Below are 21,810 nucleotides of genomic sequence, written 5' to 3' on the forward strand. Positions count from 1 at the left end.
GTTTAAATATCATTTAGTTTTTGAGGTTTTGGAAATAAAACGACAAGCAATTTAGACTTTAACAAGGTAACGGAGTTTAGACTATAGCTTGTGTGCAAGTTGTGTTTGTTTACTGAAATTTGTTTTTAGATTTAAATTAACTTTTGCTTGAGTAAGAGTAAATTCTTTTTTTTTCCAAGCGCAAATCAGCTGATTAATGTCACACTTGTATATTTTATTTCTTTCAGAAATGTACTATACTTTTTCGATTTAACGTTATATAATTAATTTAAAATAATAATTTTGATCAATTCTGTGATTTTATACTCTTTTTGTTGTTTTTGTGCAACTTCATTCTAAACAAAAATGTTAATGGCCCATTTTGTATTGTCTAAATTCACAAACTTTTATCGTCTAAATTCAATTATTTTACGGTTGTCTAATTTGCTTGTTTTATTTCCTAGGTCACAGTTTTTTTTTATAAATAAGACATTAAGTGAACTTTCAGTTACTTAACAAAGAAATTTTTATCTGTGATATTTTCAATATGATCTCTTAAATCTTATCATCTGATTTCAACTCAGGTTTTATTTAAACTGAAATAAAAGGCGTGTCCGAATTTTGCAAAGAGGATTGGGAAGCCTGCTATTTTGAGGAATATAACACTTTTCCAATTTATTGAACCATTTAGCGTGAAATTTGTTTTAAGTAGCGCCAAGATTTTGAGTTCATTTTTTCCACGTGATGTTTGTATATTTGAAGATTCCAATTATTGTTCCGACGTTGCAAAAATGGGGAAGAATTTTGTATTTCGGTGTGTTCTTTTTTTCACGCAAAATGAAGTACCACAAATAATCATCGGACTGAGTTGAGTGATTTATCATTTTCAAGCGCTTTCAGTCGTGATTCTAAACATTGAAAAAATTGTTTTTTTTTGTCTTGTCATTTTCTACAAAAACTGTTGTTCAATTCGCTTATGTACTATGACTGTCGAATATGCATAAGTTCTAGTTTTTCGTTCAGATCCTTCTATCGCAAAACGCAGAGAAACGACACAAATTGAAAAAAAAAATAAAATGCATTTTTTTCAAGACTGGTCGGAACCTTCTGTGCTACTTGCACAGTAACTGGCTATCCTTGTTTGAAGATGTCTATTGTGTAATTCAGACATGATGTATAAGGATTATTTTGACTGAAGTTAGATTTTAAAGGAACATTGTGTTGACTTGAAGTTGAGCGTGCTCCGCTCCGCACATGCTGGTGCTGAAAGTAATGTTTTCACTCAAAAACTAATATTTGTTTTTGCAAAAAATAACAGTTATCTTGTGTTTTGAGTTGAGTTGATCGAGTATTTTTAGTTCAGCTTTTATTTTTCGGATTTGTTGCATTATTTTGGCTACTTACGAGATCAAACAAAATCGATGAAGATGTTATGTCTCTGCTGGCATTAGCATCCCTTTTGATGGTCAGACATCGGACGCCCTTATCAGGTCAACAGGATATTATCTTCACTGGTATTTTTGGGATCGAAAATAGGAATTAGCCTGAACGTTAAGTCGAAAAATTGTTACTATTCTTGTTCGTTTTTTCCCTAGTGATGATTAGATTATCTGAGAACTTTTCCAAAAACTAGGATTTTTTTCTGATTTTTAGCTTACTTGTTATTTAGCATAACTGGCTATTTCAATGTCAATTTGGAGATTTCAGAAAACCTGTTCGACTGACCGGAAAAAAGCAGACAAAAGTTACTTTTTTATTTTCCAATTTATTTTGTTTTATTTGGGTGAAGCCCTAGAACAGTTCATTAAATATGGTGAACTATTTTAACTTTTTTTTGATAGCAAGTCACATCTTTTTCGGCTTTTGTACCAGTCTGTTTCATGAACAAATCTCTGTTTCCTCTTTTATTTATGATCAATTCGGTTTGAACATTATGAACAAGGGGTCATAAATAGCCCTGTTGTCTCGATAATTGAGTCAGACCAGTGGGGTTTAATCATCCGGGTTGGCTTTCGCTGGTTACTTTTTTCCTGTGATTAATCTCCTGGCGAGAACGGGTTAGGATTTATTGTTGTATATTTTGATAAGCAAAACGATGAACACAAATTTATATGGCCCATTGCGCCCTCTGAGATTTGGATATCGGTCATAGTATTAGTTCACGTGTATAAAAGCAGATTTTATAGCCATTACACATTTAGCGCCAAAATTTTATTGCCCATATAATTTATCTACTTCGAAATTTTTTGAAAATCCGCACCCCCCTCGAGAAAATCCTAGATCCGCCCCTGCTACTTTCTCTGTTTTTTTTTTCAGTAACATGATTTATTGACATGGCACTTCATTGATATAATTTTGCCTGGATGAAAATAAGTTTTTATTGAAAGTGGTTCTTCAGAATTATATAACTATTACCCTTGCGATAAGCAATGATATTGCAATCGAGTACTAGACTTTTTTCCCGTAAATAACTTTGTTCACAGAATGGTCATTTAAGTAAGAATGGTAAATATCAGACATGATATTTACCAGACATGATATTTACCTTCTGACATGCTCAAATTCTTAGAAGTCAATTGAAACTACCATCATTTAAGTAGTGACTAGGTAAAGAATGTTTCCGGGTGTAGTTATTTTTTCAAAAAAATGATTCATTTTTTTTTCGGGTTCGTGGTTTTCGTCCTAGTTTCTGCGGGTTAATTTTCCGTTTTTTGAACGCACATTTTTGATTTGGTAGGGTTTTTATTGGCCTAATTTTTAAAGCATGGGTTTTCTTCCGTTTTAAGCAGTTTTTTACTATAACTGAAAGTTCAGTATTTTGTAAATTTACCAAGTCTGATTTTGCGTAATTTTTTTTTCATTTTTTTTTGCATAAACAGTTTGTTATTTCGGCTCATTCAACTTATATTGGGTACTTTTGAAAGCAACATTTTTTCGTTTAGGATTATGTGCTTCAGTATCGATGGGTCGTAAAAACTTAAAAAACTTAATGAAATTTTTTATGACAACAGTTTAGTTTTAGGTTCAACAGGTTTCGACCCAAAATATGCCGCCTTTGTTGCTCGATGAATGGTTTCCAATTGTTTTGAGACTGTTCATGAATTTCATCCGATACATCCATGAAGTTTTTGTAGCTGTAGTTTTTCCAATTTTTTCAAATTATATTTTCACGTAATGTTTTCAATTTTTCAGATTTTTTTGATTTTGTCTTTCTTACTGCTGAAAATTTTGTAGCGCCATTCGGAGTTTTCAGGCTAGTTCAATACTGACTGTTGTGGTTTGGTACAGGTTTTCATCAAAATGAAGTTCAGTTTGGAACAAACGTTTAGAAATTTCGGGTGTTGTTCTTTTTGGCGTTTTGTCATTTTTTACGAGTCAGTTGCTTCGTGTATCGCAAAGGGTGCGAAGCTCAGCTTCGCTTCTGTGTAATAAGTATTATCGAAAACAGTGCAAGGTGGGTTTGCAATAAAAACTATGTTTTGGGAATTCTGTTTATTTTGCCTTCAAATTTTAAATAAAAATAGCCCTCCTTTTTCTTTCTATATTTTTGCGTGTTGAGAAATGGTAATGCGGTCTTTTTATTACCGGGTATTTCAAGTGGTTTTCCTCGATCATTTTTAATTATTCTTTTCTCTGCTTAATTTTTGAAGGGTGCGCTTAAGTGGTTCGAAGTGTTCCTGTTGTGTTCAGTTACCAATAAAGGTTTGAATTGTAGTGATATTTAACTACTTCACTCCGCTGCGTTCTTCAATCAGGTAGCAAATGCCAGTAAGTCGGAAGGCGTCCTGAACGGAGAAGGAACTGTTTGTTGTAATTTGTTCAGCTATTCTGTAAACATTGGTGTTTTCAGCCGGAAAATAAAGACTGTCAAAACCCCTTCCCCTCGCCCCCTCAAATGTCACAATACGCTTTTAATGATTGCAAATTTGGTTATTTGTGCGCCCCAAAATGTGTCACGCTGGGCTGAATAAGGAAGCGAGATGCGATAAGTGAAGTAATAATAATCTTTTCTAACCGTATCTTTGTTAGACTTTCTGACTTTGTGTTTGTCACAGCGCAGCAGTCACAAAACAGTTGGTAAATTTTCTACCATCAACTGATTACCTGTAGAAAACAGCAAAAATTTTCTTCTGTAACTTTCGCTGATTCTTACGAAAAAATTTTACGAGTATTTTTGTATAGAATTATAACCATTTTCATCTGTTTAATTCGAATCAATTAATGAACCCGATCAAAATACATTTTTTGTAGACCCAATAAAGGTAATAAATGTATCGTAATTTTCGGTTGACCAATTTCAGATCAGTTGTTATTGTTTGCTTGGTGTGTTGTTGTGGTAGACTTAGAATAGCATAGACAGGGTGCGCATTGGCCTAGTTAGTACTTCGGCGCCCACGAAACCATTAGTGGCCTTAAATTAGATTAGTAAAAATAAAAGAAGTCATATCTCTTAGTTGGCCTGTGAGTGACCTTTACAGCACGCCCTGTTTGCTCGCACTCATTATTTTTTTTTCGTTAATTTTTTCTTCGTTTATCAAAGGCAGTCCGGTGTAATAATTTGTGCCAACTGAGAAAATCAATCACTCGACATCCACGCAAGCACCTCTTGTTAATCGAATACTACCGCGCGAGCATTTTGTTATCACCATTATTTTATTTGCCCGGACTAAAAAACATTCCAAAGGGGTACGTTACAAGGGAGCTTCATATTGCATTACAATCTGCAATTATCAAATAGTAACCAGCTGAGGTGCAAATTATTTCATCTCCTGGACCACGACCACAGTTTGTAACCCAAAATTTTCCTGACCAGATATTGGTCGCCTCCAGACACAACAACCCCCGCTACTCTTTGTCTTTGTTCCGCCGCTCCTCTTTATTTAGTTACCAACTAGTGTTACTTTATTACTCTTTCTTGCAAGACTATTTGTTTGCATTTATTGCCTCTCCTCGCCTTATTGAATCGACTAGCTGTACCAAGTTCAATATTACTCTCCGTGCTCTTATATTATCTGCACTGCTTTGCATAAAAAGAACTCAAGTGGTTAGATAACTTTGAACTTAGCCGCCTGTCTGTCTGTCGCAATGAGGCTGAAGTTGAAGACTTGGATCAAATTCTGTGCTGTTTTTACTACATGTCTTTTTCTGGTGCATTATTTTGTAGTTGAATCGGACGGTGAATTTGGCGAAGAGGGAGAGAGCAACCCAAAATTCAAACGCATGAGCGAGGTGAGTGTCCTAATTATACATTTTTTTTGCGCAATCAAGCTGGGGAAATTTGTTTTAACATAGGTCCAGTGTTAAATTTTTGTACTAAATCAACAAGCCTTTGTCGTTTTTGGTCATTTATTTTCAGTTTTTTGTTACGGTAATTGTTTCCTTTAAGGATTTTTAAAAGCTTTTAGGGACTAGTTCTCAAATAGTTCGGTTGGCGACAGTTTGTAACCGGCGACAATTCGTAGCATACCATTGACAGGAAGCGTCCTCTGCTACCCGCTGAGCTTACATTTGGCGCGAGAGGAACAACGCGCATGAATCAGTAGCTGCCAAAGTTGCTACCTAATCAATTGTTACATGTTGTCGCCTGTTACAAATTGTCACCTTACAGAATAGATTCGCCTTGACGGCTCATAATTTTCATTTGCAGGAGCAAGTTTTTTTCGCAATCGGGAACCAGATATTCTTCATAACAACTTTTAGGACAAATCTGTAAGAAATTGAACTTTGTTTTTGAATCTAAATAACTTTAAGAATCCTTCTCTCTTGTGCCAGCGGTAACGCGAGTACCTTTGCACCCTAAGGTGTGGCGTTTGAATCACAGTCGGACCTTTTTTTAGTAAGTTTGCAGTAATTGACTTTTTTCTGGGGAAAATTGAATTTTCGGAATGCTGTTTGTCTGCTCATTTTCGTCGGCTGAATTTCTCAAGCATAGAATTCTCTTCTGATTTGAACAATTTTTTTCCAGAATTCACAGTCGTTGTTTTAAGTTTTTTTTTCATTAAAAAATTCCGATCAAATAGTTTCAACATAAGTTTTAGCGGCTGAGTCACCTTATGGTTTCAAGCGCAAAATATGATTTTTTTGAGTATCCTAGAGGTGATGGGTTGTAAAAACTTCAAATTTTAAATTTTAATCGCTCAAAAAAAATAATGGCATTTTGTTATCGATTTTTTTTTGTTTTCGGCTCATCAACGAGCGTATACCCAAGTATTGTCGGCTTCGAAGCCGGTCGGCAAAAACTTATTTAATGCTGTTTTTCTCGAATGTTTTTTTTTCTGAAATTGAGATTATCTTATTTTGTCAATTATTAAAAAACGAGATTTACGTCTCTTTTTTTTAAATTTCGCTAGCTTGCAATCGCAACTGCCCGTTATTTTGCTTCTCCTCTGCGTTCAATTAATGGGGTGTTGTTACATTGTTTGCTGTACAGGATGATTTGCCTGGCGTGGTGAAGACAGATGCTAAGCGCACCCTTCACCCGCCAATCATGAGATCGCAACTGGGCAACTTTGAGAAACCGAAGAGCCACAGAGAGGGACCGGGCGAGTTCGGAAGGCCAGTTTACGCTGAGAAGGCAGAGAAGGATGAAGAGCAGAAGAAGATCAAAGAGAATGGCTTCAACATGTTTGTGAGCGACAAGATATCCTACGACAGAGAAGCGAAGGACTTGCGAGAACCAGAGTGAGTTAAATGATGTCTTTGCCCTCCTGACTAAGTGACTGCCCCCCCCCCCCCATCACCATCTGAATTTTCAACTGACCCTTATGTCTTATCTTTTCCATTATCTCGGCCGCACAGTGGGCTTAATTATGATGAGGGAAAGCGGCTATCTTTCCTCTCCCCACCTCACATAAGCATCATTTTTAAGGTGCAACGAGTGCTGTTACTAGGTTTAGTAAAAAGATTATTTTTTTTTCTAATGGTCTAACTAATTGACATTTTTTGTAACAACCGAGCAATTTGAACAAAACTTTACGTGTAAAAATTCGATATTTGGGGTTAAAATTGTCGACCATTTCAATTTTTGATTGCTTTCTGTGCTGTTTTCTGCTCATTTGACGTGTTAAAAACTATAAGTGAAATTTAAAACCGTCCTTAACTTAGCGTAATCAGATGAAAAGCATTACGGAAAATAGCTGAAGTATTGTTTGAAATATGATTGAAGTAGTTGATAAGTGACCGTTCGGTAGAATGAACACGAAGTTTTCCCGTTAAATTTCAGAAGTAAAATTTGTATATTGTTTTGATCAGTTATAATCAAAGGGTATGTTTATATTGCGAAACACCCCAAGGCTTTCTTGACGGAGACAGAAATTTAAGTTAATTTTAGGCGTTTGACAACTTAATATCAAATAATTTTGGAATGAACGTTCGTGGCTGCGTTATGAAACCTATTTTATGCTTATTATCTACAAAGCCGTGTAACAGTTTTATCCAAAAGGGAAAAGTTCAACATGCGTGATATTTTTTATTTGTGGTGAATTGCTTTTTTGGTAGATTAAGAACTACATCCAATTTTTGGTTATTTTTCTGGGCGATGTAATGTTGAATCTAAACAATGTGAGCAGATTGGATCATTAAGTACCTCAAACCGCCGGCAGTTGGACTGACTGGCGAGGTTCTTGGTCACTTCACTCTCGCGATTTGTATCTTTTCTGAAATATTTTCATTTTAGGTGCAAAAATTGGGACTACCCTACACTTCTGCCGAATGCCTCCGTCATCATTGTGTTCCACAACGAACCACTTGGCACTGTAATTAGAACGGTGCACTCCGCCGTCAACACAATTCCGTCAGAGTATCTGGCTGAAGTGGTTCTCTTTGACGATGCCAGTTCCAGGGCCAATCTGGCCACACCTCTTGAAGACCACATGAGCGAAACTTACGGCGACTTGGTGAAAATAGTCCGGAGTCAGAAGAAAGGCGGTCGTCAGGGTTTGATCCGAGCGAGGATATTAGGAGCTGAAGCTGCAACTAGAGGTCAAGTTTTGATATTCCTCGACGCTCACTGCGAAGCCAGTCCGAACTGGTACCCACCTTTGGTGACCCCGATTGCCCTAAATAAAAAAGCAGTAACAGTTCCCCTTGTTGATGTAATTGACGCGATGACGTTCGAAATGAGACCTCAATCGCGAGAACATGCTCAGGGTGGATTTGACTGGGACTTCAATTACAAAAGATACGATGTGCCTAAACGAGAGCTAGACAAACATAAATACACAAGCGAACCTTATTGGTAAGAAAATACTGTTACTATCTAAAGAATGATTTCGTAACTATGGAGTTTCGTCCCACAGCTTGAATGGTTTATTCATTAGATGTATTCCTAAAGATTTAAAAACCTGCGAGTGTTAATGTTGTGATGGTCTTCTTTGTGAAATTGTTGGAACCGAGGATTATATATGTCAGGACCGAATTCATTGTTTGTCTCAAATTAACAAAGGTGCCATTGGACATTTGACTAATAATGACACTTATTATGCTTTGGGCCAGAAAATTTTCTACGTTCTCTTGAGCTTATGAACGATGCTGTTAATAATTGGATGATGCTTCAGGTCTCCAGTGATGGCAGGCGGTCTGTTCGCAGTGGACAAGGACTTCTTCTGGGCACTGGGGGGCTATGACAGGGGACTGGAGATATGGGGGGCCGAACAGTACGAGATATCGTTCAAAGTAAACATATTTGGAAGCTTTCCGCACATAATGGCACTTCAATTTAGTTTTTATATATTTGAGTAATAACTAATAAGATTTCTGCTTATTTTCGTAATGCATTTTTGTATTACACATTGGTCTCAAAGTTGGTTAAGCCATCAGGGCACTGGTTGGTCTATTCAAGTGGTTTTGAAACACACATGTGTTTTTATTGAAACCTTCAGATTTAACTTCTGAAATAATGCTTCCACTTCTCTTTTTTATTAAAATGAGAAAGTAAATGCGAATGGACATCTTTTTGCAGGCCTGGATGTGTGGCGGTGAAGTTTTGTTTGTGCCTTGTTCTCGAGTGGGACACATCTACAGACCATACGTGCCTGGATACAGAGCCTACGATCCCGCCCCTGGACCAACAGCGCCTGGAACTGAGGGAACTTCATGGGGAGACCTGGTAATTAATGTTTTAGATTTCATTTATAAGCACAAATTGGATCTAGATATTACTTCCCTGTCCCTATTGTACTCAGTAACGAAGACTCGCCTCATTATGAACTAGTCTAATGGGTAAGCGTGTTTTAATGTGTAATTAGGGGCGAATCCCTCACTTTTGAAATCTGGGGTAATTGTTTAGAAATTCCCGATATTGATTGATATCTTGAATAACGTACACAGTTTGTCATATAAAAACTAAACATACTGTAGATCGAATTCGAGTATCTTCTTGTGTGGTAAGTGAATCTGTAAAGAAGAAAAAGAATTCATTGTTCCGACCATTGAAAATGGGGAGGAACTTCGTATCCAGGCCTGTTTTAGTTTTTTTGTTTTCCACGCAAAATTAAGTACCACAAATAATGATCGGACTGCGTTGAGTGATATATCATATTAAAGCCCTTACATTCGTGTTTCGAATCACGTTAGAAATTTCCAAACACTTTTCCCAGTGTCGAGAAAAACCGGTTTGAATTTTTTTGATTTTTTGTCCTAATTCGAAAGAATACAGCACGCGAGCAGGCTTATAAGCTGAATTATGCCTAATTTAAGACCTTAAAACTTAATTTTAAGCAAATAAAACTAGTTTTATTTTTGTCCAATTGGCCTATTTTACTACGACTGTCTAATATGCCTAAATTATATTTATACGTCAGCTCCTTTTCTCACACCGAGCACAAAAACTACACTAATTTGGAAAAAAAAACTGTCTAAATCGTTGTTTTTTACATTCACAGTAACCGGATATCCTTGTTTCTCATTGTTAATGGTGAATATGCCGAAACGAAAATTATAACATGAAGCACCAGAAACAGTGAGGGGACAGCTAAGGAACCCAATTGTGTTACAAGCACTGCCAGTTTTATCGAATGAAATACGAAATTGGAAATCTTCAAAGGAAGTGACAAAATATACGTGAAAACATCAAGAAAACATTGGTAAAAAAAATTGTTGTTTAGAACCACATGCGAGTGGCGGAAGTGTGGATGGATGAGTACAAGCAGGACTTCTACATTTCTAGACCCAATTTAGTGGGCAAAAACTACGGGGATGTGTCTGCCATGAAGAAAATCAGGTAAGAAGTCTTTCTTGTGATTAGATCAATGACACTAAAATATGCGAATTGTGCCTTGAAATTTGAGATGCATAAATTTGTCGAGTTCATGAGTTCGTTGGATCAATAATGTAAGTATTTGGTAGGATATAATATAAACTACCCGATGTAAAATTTAGCTAACATATGAGCCAGTCAAATTTATAAGAAGTTATGCTAAATACGTAAACATAGCAAGTTTCAATGCAAAATTCTTTTGTTTCGGTTGTATGCTACGAATATTTCGGTTAGCTTATACGTCAGCTAGTTTCTCTTTATTTAATCATGCTTACATATGTTTTATTTAACACTCGATCGCATTGATGTTTCTTTTAAATTTTGTTTGCAGTTTGGCTGTTTATACTCTGTTTTGTTTAGAGAGCAGTGTAATGCGGATAAGGAGAGGAACTCGTTCAAGTGGTTCATGGATAATGTGGCCTATGATCTTCCCAAATACTACCCCAGACCACACAAGAACATCATTTGGGGAGAGGTCTGTAGTTTTGCAAAGTGTTCCAAAGAGAGTGCCAATTTTAAACTGTCATTACACTAGCGAAATAAAGTGAGCGTAGTGTAATAGTATGACTATTCTTTTTTTTCAACCTTAGTCGCAAATATTTGTGCTACTTTTGGAAGCACCTTTAGGACTTTTTGATAGCATGTGCTTTAACATTCGATTACTAATAAGTTAACAATTGATGCTTTTTTGCGTCAGCTTGGTGTATTATTACGAACCTTTTTTTTCTAACCTAACTCGCAAATAAAAGTGTTCATTTAAAGTGTTCACTTAATTTAAAATTTCACTGTAGCATTGGAAATTGCATAGCATCTGTTCTCTGCTTTTTTGTGACTAGTGTTTGACCCCTTTTAAGCGTCCCTGGCTGAGTGGTTAGTGTGTGAGACTCTTAATCTCTAGGTCGCAGGTTTGTTTCTCGGATGTAGCTGAATTTTTTGCTAATTCAAGGCTTATTTGTACTTTTTATTTTTGCTTTTTATTGAGCTGCTTTTTGTCGTGTTCTCGCTAGTGTTCACGAAGCGAAGCTTCGCCTCTGTGTTAAATCATCAAATGAACAAAAACAAATCTATTTGTTTCAAACACATAAATAATAAAAACGCGATTTCAGAAATTTTCCAACTCAATTTTTTTAAATGCTTATTTTATACATAATGTGGCTTTATACTTTCCAGTTAATTACATGCCAAGTTAGTGTGGTGTCTTCAGCTTGTTATATTCCAAGATATAACCTGCAACTTTGTCTCTATTCATATTTGGTGGCACTTTTGCTGCATGGCATTGGCAATTCATTAGCATTGTAGCTGCTTCATTTGTTACTATAGTTTACCGATTGGTAAGAGTTCGTGGCTGAGAGGCAGGGCGTGAGTCTTCAAATCTCGAGGTCGCAACCGTCTCTACTTGTTTTTTTAGCTTCATTTTTATATGTGTCTTTTCAAACTAAATGGTTCATTTTTTATGAAAAGTTGCTCCTTTCGCAATTTTCCTTAATTTTCTGAGTTTGAATGTATAAAGGCGTTGAGGTTATATATATAATTTATGGTTCATTTCTTTTTTGTGGTATTTCTTTAGACGTTTCTTCATAAGTTTCCTATTGGGTTACATTATTGAATTTGTTACATCTATCTATCTAACTATATCTATCCATCTATATCTATACTATATTTAAATGCGAGTGACAGCTATCTCCCATGTTTAACCATAATAATTTTGCATGTTTAACGAGAGAATTTTTTCATGCTTAAGCTATATCTTATATTGCAATGCTTAAGAAAATTTTTCTATTAGTTTTCCGCAAGGTCATTTATTTTTCAGTATTTTTTTTTCGTGGCCAAGTCTGTCTGTCTGCATACCTGTTTTTTTAATTAATTTGGTTGTCTGTCGACCCGTCGCCTAATTTTTTAACTTTCATCTAGTATCTATTATATATTTACTTGCGAGCTTCACTATCTCGCTATGTTTAAGCTTTTTCAAAGTATTATTTTTGCATGTTTAACAAGAGTTTTTTCACGTTTAAGCTATATCGTATATTGCAATGATTAGGTTTTTTTCGATTTTCCAGTTTAAATTCAGTGTTTGTTTCATCAAATTTGAAAATAGCAACCCAATAGTAGGATATTGTCAGAGTTTTCCCAGGTTTTGCGATTCTGGCCTTCATCTATGAATAACCAAATCCTTTTAGTTTACGAGATTAGGAATTTTCGAGATTTTTCAAAAGTTTCTTGAAATTTTTATTTAGAAAAATTTCTCACCTTGTAGTTGGGTGCTGTCAGGGTACACTCAGGGTTGCGAATCTTGCCTCCAATTCTCACTTCTCAAATCGTTGTAGTTTTCGAGATATGATGTTTTTTATGATTTTTTCAAAAAATTTTCAGAAAACTTAGAGATATAAAAAATTTCACAAAACTTGAAATTACCATCTCTGTAATGAGACTCTGTCAGGGTACTCTCAGGAGTTGCGAATTTTGCCGCCAAATATGACTGCTCAAATTCTTGTAGTTTTCGAGATATGACGTTTTCATGATTTTCTCCGAAATTTTCAAAAGAACTTAAATGTTAAAAATTCTTAAAGTGTGAAGATCTCAATCCTGTTATTGGAATCTGTGAGGGTACTCTCAGGGGTTTGCAAATCTTGCCTCTGAATATGGCTGCTCAAATTCTTTTAGTTATCGAGATATGACGTTTTTTTTGTGTTTTACTTTCAAAATTTTTCAGAACTTTTCAAAACTTGAAATTTTCTTTTCTGTAGTGAGGCTCTTAGGGTACTCTCAGGAGTTGCGAGTTTTGCTTCCCAATTTGACTGCTCAAATCCTTGTAGTTTTCTAGATATGACGTTTTTTGTGATTTTTTCAAAAAAAAGTTTCATGAAATTTAAGTTATTTTTTTTTCAAAGTTTGAATTTCCTACCCTGTAGTTGCGAGGCTCTCAGAGCAATCTCAGGAGTTGGAAGTTTGGCCTCCAATTAAGAATGCCCAAATCATTTTATTTAAAAGATACGACGATTTGTGTGATTTTTTCTGGAAATTTTCAGAAAACTCAAATTACAAAATAATTCTTTAAAGTGAAATTCACAACCCTGTAGTTGCGTACTTTCAAAGATTGCGATTATTGCCATCAAAAAGACTGCTTCAATTTTTGTATTTTTTGAGATGCGAATACTTTTTTTTAGAAAAGGTGAAGTTTCCCAAAATTTGAATTTCTCAACGTTGTAGTTGGGTACTGCAAGAGTACTTTCACGAGTTGCAAATCTTGCGTCCAAATGCGACTGCTCAATTGCTTTCAGTTTCCTAGATGTGACGTTTCTTAGTTCATTTTAACTTTTTCGAAGAACTTATATGAAACTTCACAAAATTTTGTGGTTCTTCAAATTTTGTATAAAAAACTTCAATAAAAAACTTGGCAACATTAGTAATTACGAACCCTGAAAATACTCTGAAATATCACGATGCTTCTTCCTAATGAGAAAAATATGGCATCTTTTCTTCTGAAATATTCAATTATCCGCCAAACGAAAACATTAGTTTTGTTCCAGAGCCTTTCGCAGTTCTTTTGGCTGGACTGGCGAATAGATGAGTCATGCGCCACTTCTGTTAATATAGTTTGTACATAAATTAATTTCAACCAAGCTAAAACTGTCAACAAGTGCGGATCTTATCAACAATTGTCCGCCAATGATATCTAGTATCTAATTATTTACCCCCCCCCCCCCCCCCCTCGAATTATATCCTAAAAGCGAAATCTCACCCCAGTTTTGAACCGCTGTTTTGCACTAATTAAAAGTAAAATAACATGTACGTATTTTCTACCCTAAGTTTTTTTCGATTTTCCAGTTTAAATTCAGTATTTGTTTCATCAAATTTGAAAATAGCAACCAAATAGTAGGATATTGTCAGAGTTTTCCCAGGTTTTGCGATTCTGGCCTTCATCTATGAATAACCAAATCCTTTTAGTTTACGAGATTAGGAATTTTCGAGATTTTTCAAAAGTTTCTAGAAATTTTTATTTAGAAAAATTTCTCACCTTGTAGTTGGGTGCTTTCAGGGTACTCTCAGGGGTTGCGAATCTTGCCTCCAATTCTCACTTCTCAAATCGTTGTAGTTTTCGAGATATGTTTTTTATGATTTTTTCAAAAAGTTTTCAGAAAACTTAGAGATATAAAAAATTTCACAAAACTTGAAATTACCATCTCTGTAATGAGACTCTGTCAGGGTACTCTCAGGAGTTGCGAATTTTGCCGCCAAATATGACTGCTCAAATTCTTGTAGTTTTCGAGATATGACGTTTTCATGATTTTCTCCGAAATTTTCAAAAGAACTTAAATGTTAAAAATTCTAAAAGTGTGAAGATCTCAATCCTGTTATTGGAATCTGTGAGGGTACTCTCAGGGGTTTGCAAATCTTGCCTCTGAATATGGCTGCTCAAATTTTTGTAGTTTTCGAGATATGACGTTTTTTTTGGGTTTTATTTTCAAAATTTATCAGAATTTTTCAAAACTTGAAATTTTCTTTTCTGTAGTGAGGCTCTTGGGGTACTCTCAGGAGTTGCGAGTTTTGCCTACCAATTTGAGTGCTCAAATCCTTGTAGTTTTCTAGATATGACGTTTTTTGTGATTTTTTCAAAAAAAGTTTCATGAAATTTAAGTTATTTTTTTCAAAGTTCGAATTTCCTACCCTGTAGTTGGGAGGCTCTCAGAGTAATCTCAGGAGTTGTAAGTTTGGCCTCCAATTAAGAATGCCCAAGTCATTTTATTTAAAAGATACGACGATTTGTGTGATTTTTTCTGGAAATTTTCAGAAAACTCAAATTACAAAATAATTCTTTAAAGTGAAATTCACAACCCTGTAGTTGCGTACTTTCAAAGATTGCGATTATTGCCATCAAAAAGACTGCTTCAATTTTTGTATTTTTCGAGATGTGAACACTTTTTTTTTTAGAAAAGGTGAAGTTTCTCAAAATTTGAATTTCTCAACGTTGTAGTTGGGTACTGCAAGAGTACTTTCACGAGTTGCAAATCTTGCGTCCAAATGCGACTGCTCAATTGCTTTCAGTTTCCTAGATGTGACGTTTCTTAGTTCATTTTAACTTTTTCGAAGAACTTATATAAAACTTTACAAAATTTTATGGTTCTTCAAAATTTGTATAAAAAACTTGAATAAAAAACTTGGCAACTATTGTAATTACGAACCCTGTAATTGGGTGCTGTCAGATTAAACTCAAAGAATAGTGTTTGAGTTGTTGAAAATTCGAGGCACCGGAGGTGCGTTACACGCTAGTATCATTGAATTTTTTACTACTAAAATCTAATTTTCGGGTTGGAAATGTGAACAGTTTTGGGTTGGAGATGTGAACAGTTTTACCAAAAATGATCAAATTGCAACGAGAAGTCAATTTTCGAATTTAGTTTGATCGGCTCACTAGTTCTTGGTGAAGCTAGTACTGACGTAATTCGAGGCCCAGCCAGATGTGCGTAGTGTGGATTATCTACTCAAAAATATATTTCCGAATGTTGAACCGTACATGACGTAATTTTTTCAGTTCGGTTTTTTCGTTTCTTAATCGTCGTTGAAATAATGTCCTTGCTTTTCTCAAATGTTTTCTTTCTCGCTTTCTTACTCGCTGTAGATTTACTTTCCTTGCGTTTTTCGATAAAGTAAAGGTGTTGAAGATTGTAACCGTTCAGTTGTGATATTCTTGGAATGATTTTTTTGTCTTGCTCTTACCTTTTTTGTTTGCATAATTTGGCTGAGAGTTCATTTGGCCAGAAAGATTCTGTTTTGATCTCAGTTTTTTTTTCTATATATTGGAAAACGAGCTGAATGATGTTATGTTTCATTTTCTTTGATTTTTTGGTCGCTTAGTTTGGCAAAAGTGAGTTTCTTCTGCGTGTGTTACATTTTTGGGCGTTTCATGCAAGTTTCCCACCAAAACGATGCGATGCGATTAAATTTTATGCATGTTGGAGCCTTAAGAAAAATTCAAATTTTTTTCTGACTGAAAATGGACGTAGAAAACTAAAAAAGCATCCTTTTTAGGAGGCTAGGGTTTCGAGTTTCTGAGGGTCAAAGAGCCCCCAATAAATCTGCAACTGAAAAGAATCATGATACAGATCGTTTCCAGCTTGAGTATAAATTTTTGTGATTTGTTTCAGTTGAAAAATGTGGGTGTTGGAGGGTGCCTGGACAGGATGGGGGTACCGTATGGGAATGAAATAGGGGCCAGTGGGTGCCACGGGTTCAGCTCCAGTCAGGTCAGTCTACTATTCTGTGTCAGTCAATCGTGAAATGACGATTAATGTTCAGTCCGAATCGGTATGACTAGGTCATAATTGATTGTCGAATGAGGTAAACTCGTAATTGTAGTCGACATAATAGGTAGCGTAGAATCACTCTACTTTCGTTCTGCTATATTATTCTGTAAAAGATTTGGATTGAAGTATCTTTAAAGGATCAGTTCAATGATTTGAATTCCAGATTATTGCAAAAGGACGTTCTTTTAAGGCGATTTATCCGCAAGAAAAGGAACTAATATACGAGCTGTTCAGCCAATCATGGAATACTGCTGTTGGTGCCCTTTATTAAGAACTAAGTGAAATTTTTTTGTTATATTTCTGGGCTGGTTAATGTTTCCCCACCGTCAAGCATAGATCTCGGTGAGCATCGAACCTTAGACCTTTCGGTCGAGAGGCGGAGACGTAGAGCGGTGGTGAAGTGGTTAGGTCTCCACCTCTCAATCGAAAGGTTGGATGAGGGTCAAGCAACATTACCCAGACCAGAAAAATAGCCAACAAATTGTTGCATGTAAATCTTAACCAGATCTTATCAGATTTTTTTTGCTCAGTTCAGAGTTTCTGTGTCCAATGGCTCGATGAGTTGTTTATAACACCATCATGTATCCTAAATCACGTAAATAACATCATATGTATTTCACTAAATAGGGCAACAGGGTAAGGAATTTTATACCGTTCCGTCTGCTGAATTTAACTGGCAAATTTTGGTGGCGTGATTCAATTTACATGGCGCATGGAGTAAATGTACAAAAGCAAAATATCTGGCCTTCATGTAAAGCCCTATTATGAATTCCGTAGGCACACTGAAAAATTATGTCTGTGACAAGTGTTACGAGCTAACTGTGAATAATTACCCTTGCGATAATCAAGGGTATGGCAATCGGGTACTAGACTTTTTTTCCCTTAAATAATTTAAGTCACAGAATAGTCAAATGTGTGGGAATGGTAAATTTCAGTCATGCTCAATTTCAGACATGCTCAATTTCTTGAAAATCCAAATAAAAGTACCTTCATTTTGATAGTAAATAATTATTGTGCGTTTCCGATGTTAGTTTGTTTTCAAATATTTTTCTTGAAAAAATGTTGGTTTTTTTTGCGAATCGTGCCTAGTTTCCGTCGGTGCATTTCCCATTTTTGTGAAATGAAATTTGTTTTATTTGGTACTGTTTTCTTCTGCTTTTTTGTTAAGCATGGATTTTGTTCTGATTTCGAATTTTTTATCGCTTGTTGAAAAATTGTAACTTATCATTTTAACAAATCTGATTTTAATAATTTTAGTTTTTTTTTCGATTTAATGTTTTCAGCTTGTATTTTATGGCCTTGTGATTTTATACTGTGCTGTTTCCAGGGCAAAAATTCTTGTTTGATAAAATCAGGTATTATTACACTTGCGAGTGCAATTGTTCGTTGTAGGTTCAGGGAGGTGGACTTGAAACTTTGTAATTTTTTAAAAATCAATCCGTTTTTCGGCTCAAAAGGTGTCTGCTCAAAGATAGTCAGCTTAGTTGCCACATTAATGTTTTTTTTCTTGTGCTGTAGGCACCTTCCGATGTAGTTGAAAGTGCAAGTTGTGTTTTTCCATTCTCAGGTGGGACTTAAACCTATAAAGATTTTTTTATGAAATCATATCTTATTCAGATCAACTTGTGTCTACTCAAAGATAGCCGGCTTTATTTCTTCTTCGTAAGTTTTGTTTCGGTGCTAATTTCATTTTTGAAGTTCATTTTTTGTTAGCGTAGAATCAACTTCTATCGAGATATACGAAATTTTAACTTTTGGCAGAACTGGTTTTTTCAACGGTTTCCATTTTTTCGACTTGTGTTTTTTATGTTTGTGTTTAATCGCAAGTGGTGCGAAGCTCCGCTTCACCTCTGTGCATGACGTCTGTGGAGTTGACATCAGATAATCTACTCTAATAGGCAGATTAGTATGAAATTTTGCCATAATGCTTTTTGAGCATCCTGAAATTTTACTCAGCTTGTGGCTAGTAGTATATAGCTACCAGATGGTGAACTTGAAATTGAGTTTTTCGAAGATTAACGGTTAAAACGAGGTTTTTCAAAGATTAACGGTTTAAACGAGATTAAAAATCGGATAAATTTTCACTGGCTCTTTTCAAAAACAAAAATATTTTTGTTTTCCGGTTTTTTTTACATGAAATTATCAGCTACACTAAGACGAACCTATCTGTTGCGTTCAATTAACTTCATTTTATTGTTTTTATTACAGTTTTCAGCCACACATTCACTGGCAGCCAAATTTTTTGAAATATCTTAAAGGTTTTGGAATGAGGCTGGCTCGAAAAGATCATGAGACAATTTCATCTCTTTTAGATGCCTTAGAATTGAATATGCCTCTGTTGCCATTTTTTCAGGCGTTAAAATTACTCCACAGGGTCTTTTGCCGTGTTGCCAACTTATGTTTATTACTCCGAAATGACGTTGTAGAAGATCAGTTTATACAGTTTTTGTGGCAACCACCAAAAAAAATCAGGTGTCACAAATAGACGTCATATAATATGTCGAATGATGCATCAAGGTGTAAAAGCCCTGATTGGATGTGCAGTAAAAATACGTAGTTTCTGGTGTCGAAAAAGCATGAGGAGCTTTGAGCTTAACAATTGCCCACGTTGTGCATAGTAACGATATCCACCTTCGTAAAAGAATATTTGAACGGTTTGGCGTATTTAAGTTCTGTCTGTAGTAGTAACGAACCCCCTTTCAAAAATGGATCCTTTGGTGTAGGTAAAGAGATCGACCTGTTTATTAGTTCTCATTTATTTTTCTATCTAGGCGTGGAGAGTGACAGAGGGCAAGGAGCTGAGGTGGAATGAGCACTGCACCAATGCCAGAGGAGACACCCTCGTCAATGTATTCTGCCACGGCACTCAAGACTTCTTCATTTGGGAATACAATAAGGTCACTTACACACGCATCCACATAAGTGAAGGACTATTCTTATGACAGAAAGAGGTCCCAATGCGCGGAAATTTCCAACCAATCAAAAACTTTTAACTGTCCAAAATTGAGGGATCAAAAGCATAACTATGTCTGGTCAATGTCTGGCATAGCTATGTCAGAGTAAAGATCTCTTTTCCAAAATTTTTTTTATTGTGGCGCGCTTTTTTGAAGTGATTTTTTAAAAGTTTTTTGGTCGTTTTTAAAACTTTTTTGCGACAAAAGAATCGTTCTTGGTTGATAAATGTTTTTATGAAAAAGTTTTCGATAAACTTCAATTATCTAAAGCGTTTGGGCCGAATTAAATGTTTTAAAATGAACAAGCTTTTGTGCGGTAAAAACAGACGTTTTGAAAGCTAATTCTCGGATGTTTTAACAAGACAAAAAATAGAAAAAAAACTACCTATACAAAAACTAGTTATGTTTTTCTAGTTTCTGTAGCCAGTAAAATAAAATTAAGGCTAGTTATCCAGTAAGAAACTTTTGAAGTACGATACGGGAAAATATACACATCACTTCAACTCTCGTTGTCTGCGCGAGCTAAGAGATTTGAAGCGTTTTAACCACTTCAAAATTTCTATGCGGAAATATTTTTCTAAAATAAAAGTTTGATTTGTTCTTTGACCTACAAAGTTAGTCTTTTTTGCTAATGTTACTTATTTAAGCGTTGTTTCTTTCCATGTTGTATGTATTATAACCCTCAAATTTTCAGGAAACACTACAGCTGAAGAATATCAAGGGTAACACATGTGTGGAGCAACTCTCAACTCAGCCGAGCAAGATCAAATTGAGACCATGCGACCCAAGCAACCCAAATCAACAGTGGCGAAATAAACCTACTCTATAGCTAGATGCGATACCTACACATACAGTTGAAGTGCTGATGGTAGATGGTGTCTTAATATTCAGATTCGCAGTAGAAGTACGATCTGAATCATAAAAAAAGACGAATATGAGACCAGACTTATTGTGGATAATCATCCTTAATTGTGACAGGTTTTGAAGAGGGTTCCAAAAATATTGTAGGAAAAGTGACAGTGCTCTCAATTTTACCTCACAATGTTTTATCGCATTATTATGTTTGTGATGTCATATCGTTTTCTCGGTTCAGTTTGATGGGTTTTAGTTTTTATCCGGTGTTCAATTTTTTTCCACCTACAGAGCTCTCATTTAATCTTAAATCTTCATGAAGTGCAATGTTTATTATTTATTTCCATAAAAGCTCCCGCACTTGAAAACTACTGTCCATTGTATTATTAGTTCTACAGGTGTAAGATATTATTTAATTTGATTGATAAAATATCAACCAAGGTGCTAACAAGGTTTAACTTTTAAAAGAGCTCTCTTATGATAGTGCACTGAGGTTTTTGATAGCCGCCAAATATTGATGACTTTCTCGCTGTTTCCAAAATATACATTTGTTCTGTTGACTCACCAGTCCTGTTGTATACATATCATCGTTGGTTGTGTTTTAAATCGATTTATCTTAGAATTAAAAATCAGTACTGATTGTTTTTTCGAAATAAAAAAATAAAATAATTTACCTTAAACTGAAGCTGTAGGGTCCTGCGCGAAGTTTCCTTGCTCTCCAGCGCTGATATTTGTTACGAGTAGAGTTTGGTGCATAAATCAGCATTGGACCTTAGTTTTTTGAAATAATTGAATCAACATATTTAGGTCATGAGCTCGTAAAAGCTCTTCCTTATCAATTTTTAAATATGGTGGTCTTACCTTTTGTTTCTTTTAAAGCTTTCTTCAAACTTATTTAAAATAACAAAAGCAGCATTGGCACGAAAAGAAAACATCTTGAATTATAGATTCAAAAGTAAATTTTGGGTTTAAGATTTCTCAGTTGTAAAAACATTATTTGATCAGGTGTTTTTAATGGGGTTAGTTTTTCGCAAAAAAATCAATCAAAAAGATTTTTGAAAAGCAAAGATTATGAAGACAGGGCTTAAAAAAGACAGGATTTTGGTTCAGTCTTCAGTTTTTTGACATTTTTGAACTGTCTTTAATTATACCTTTTGATCTTTATCTTTGCTGTTTGCTTAGTTTCTTAAAATGCGATAAATCAATTCACTAGCGCGAGGGTAAATTTCTCAAGTGATTTTCTAATGTTTTGGCTTATTTTCTTATGGTTTTTATTTTTCGCGTTTGAACTTCTGGATTTTTCTATGTTCAACTCATTTCCTTTGTTAAAAGAAGGCAAACTCCTTTATCGAACATCTTATTTTCAGAAATTGTCAGAAAAATAGGTTCGGATTATCTGTTGTTCCGACCGGTGAAAATGGGGAGGAACTTTGCATTCGGGTCTGTTTAAGTTTTCCACACAAAATTA

At 35.2% G+C, this 21,810-nt stretch overlaps 1 protein-coding gene across 4 annotated transcripts; it reads left to right on the top strand.

Annotated features, from left to right (window-relative positions):
• Positions 1-1,235: 1,235 nt before the first annotated feature.
• On the top strand, positions 1,236-20,981 carry LOC134847761 (N-acetylgalactosaminyltransferase 7-like). Of its 4 annotated transcripts, none has more exons than XM_063864965.1 (11): positions 1,236-1,469; positions 4,458-5,208; positions 6,410-6,660; positions 7,655-8,215; positions 8,535-8,652; positions 8,939-9,085; positions 10,083-10,198; positions 10,595-10,709; positions 16,378-16,476; positions 19,308-19,433; positions 20,185-20,981. In XM_063864965.1, exons 2-11 carry the CDS (start codon positions 5,065-5,067, stop codon positions 20,317-20,319), a joined length of 1,812 nt encoding a protein of 603 aa, XP_063721035.1. In that variant the 5' UTR covers positions 1,236-1,469; positions 4,458-5,064; the 3' UTR covers positions 20,320-20,981. The 4 variants fall into 4 exon arrangements, with proteins under 4 accessions (XP_063721035.1, XP_063721038.1, XP_063721039.1 ...); XM_063864968.1 differs by having other exon boundaries at positions 4,520-5,208; XM_063864969.1 differs by having other exon boundaries at positions 1,236-1,413; positions 4,552-5,208.
• The last annotated feature ends 829 nt before the right edge of the window (positions 20,982-21,810 follow it).

Source organism: Symsagittifera roscoffensis, chromosome 6 (assembly GCF_963678635.1).
Source record: "Symsagittifera roscoffensis chromosome 6, txSymRosc1.1, whole genome shotgun sequence".
NCBI lineage: Eukaryota > Metazoa > Xenacoelomorpha > Acoela > Convolutidae > Symsagittifera > Symsagittifera roscoffensis.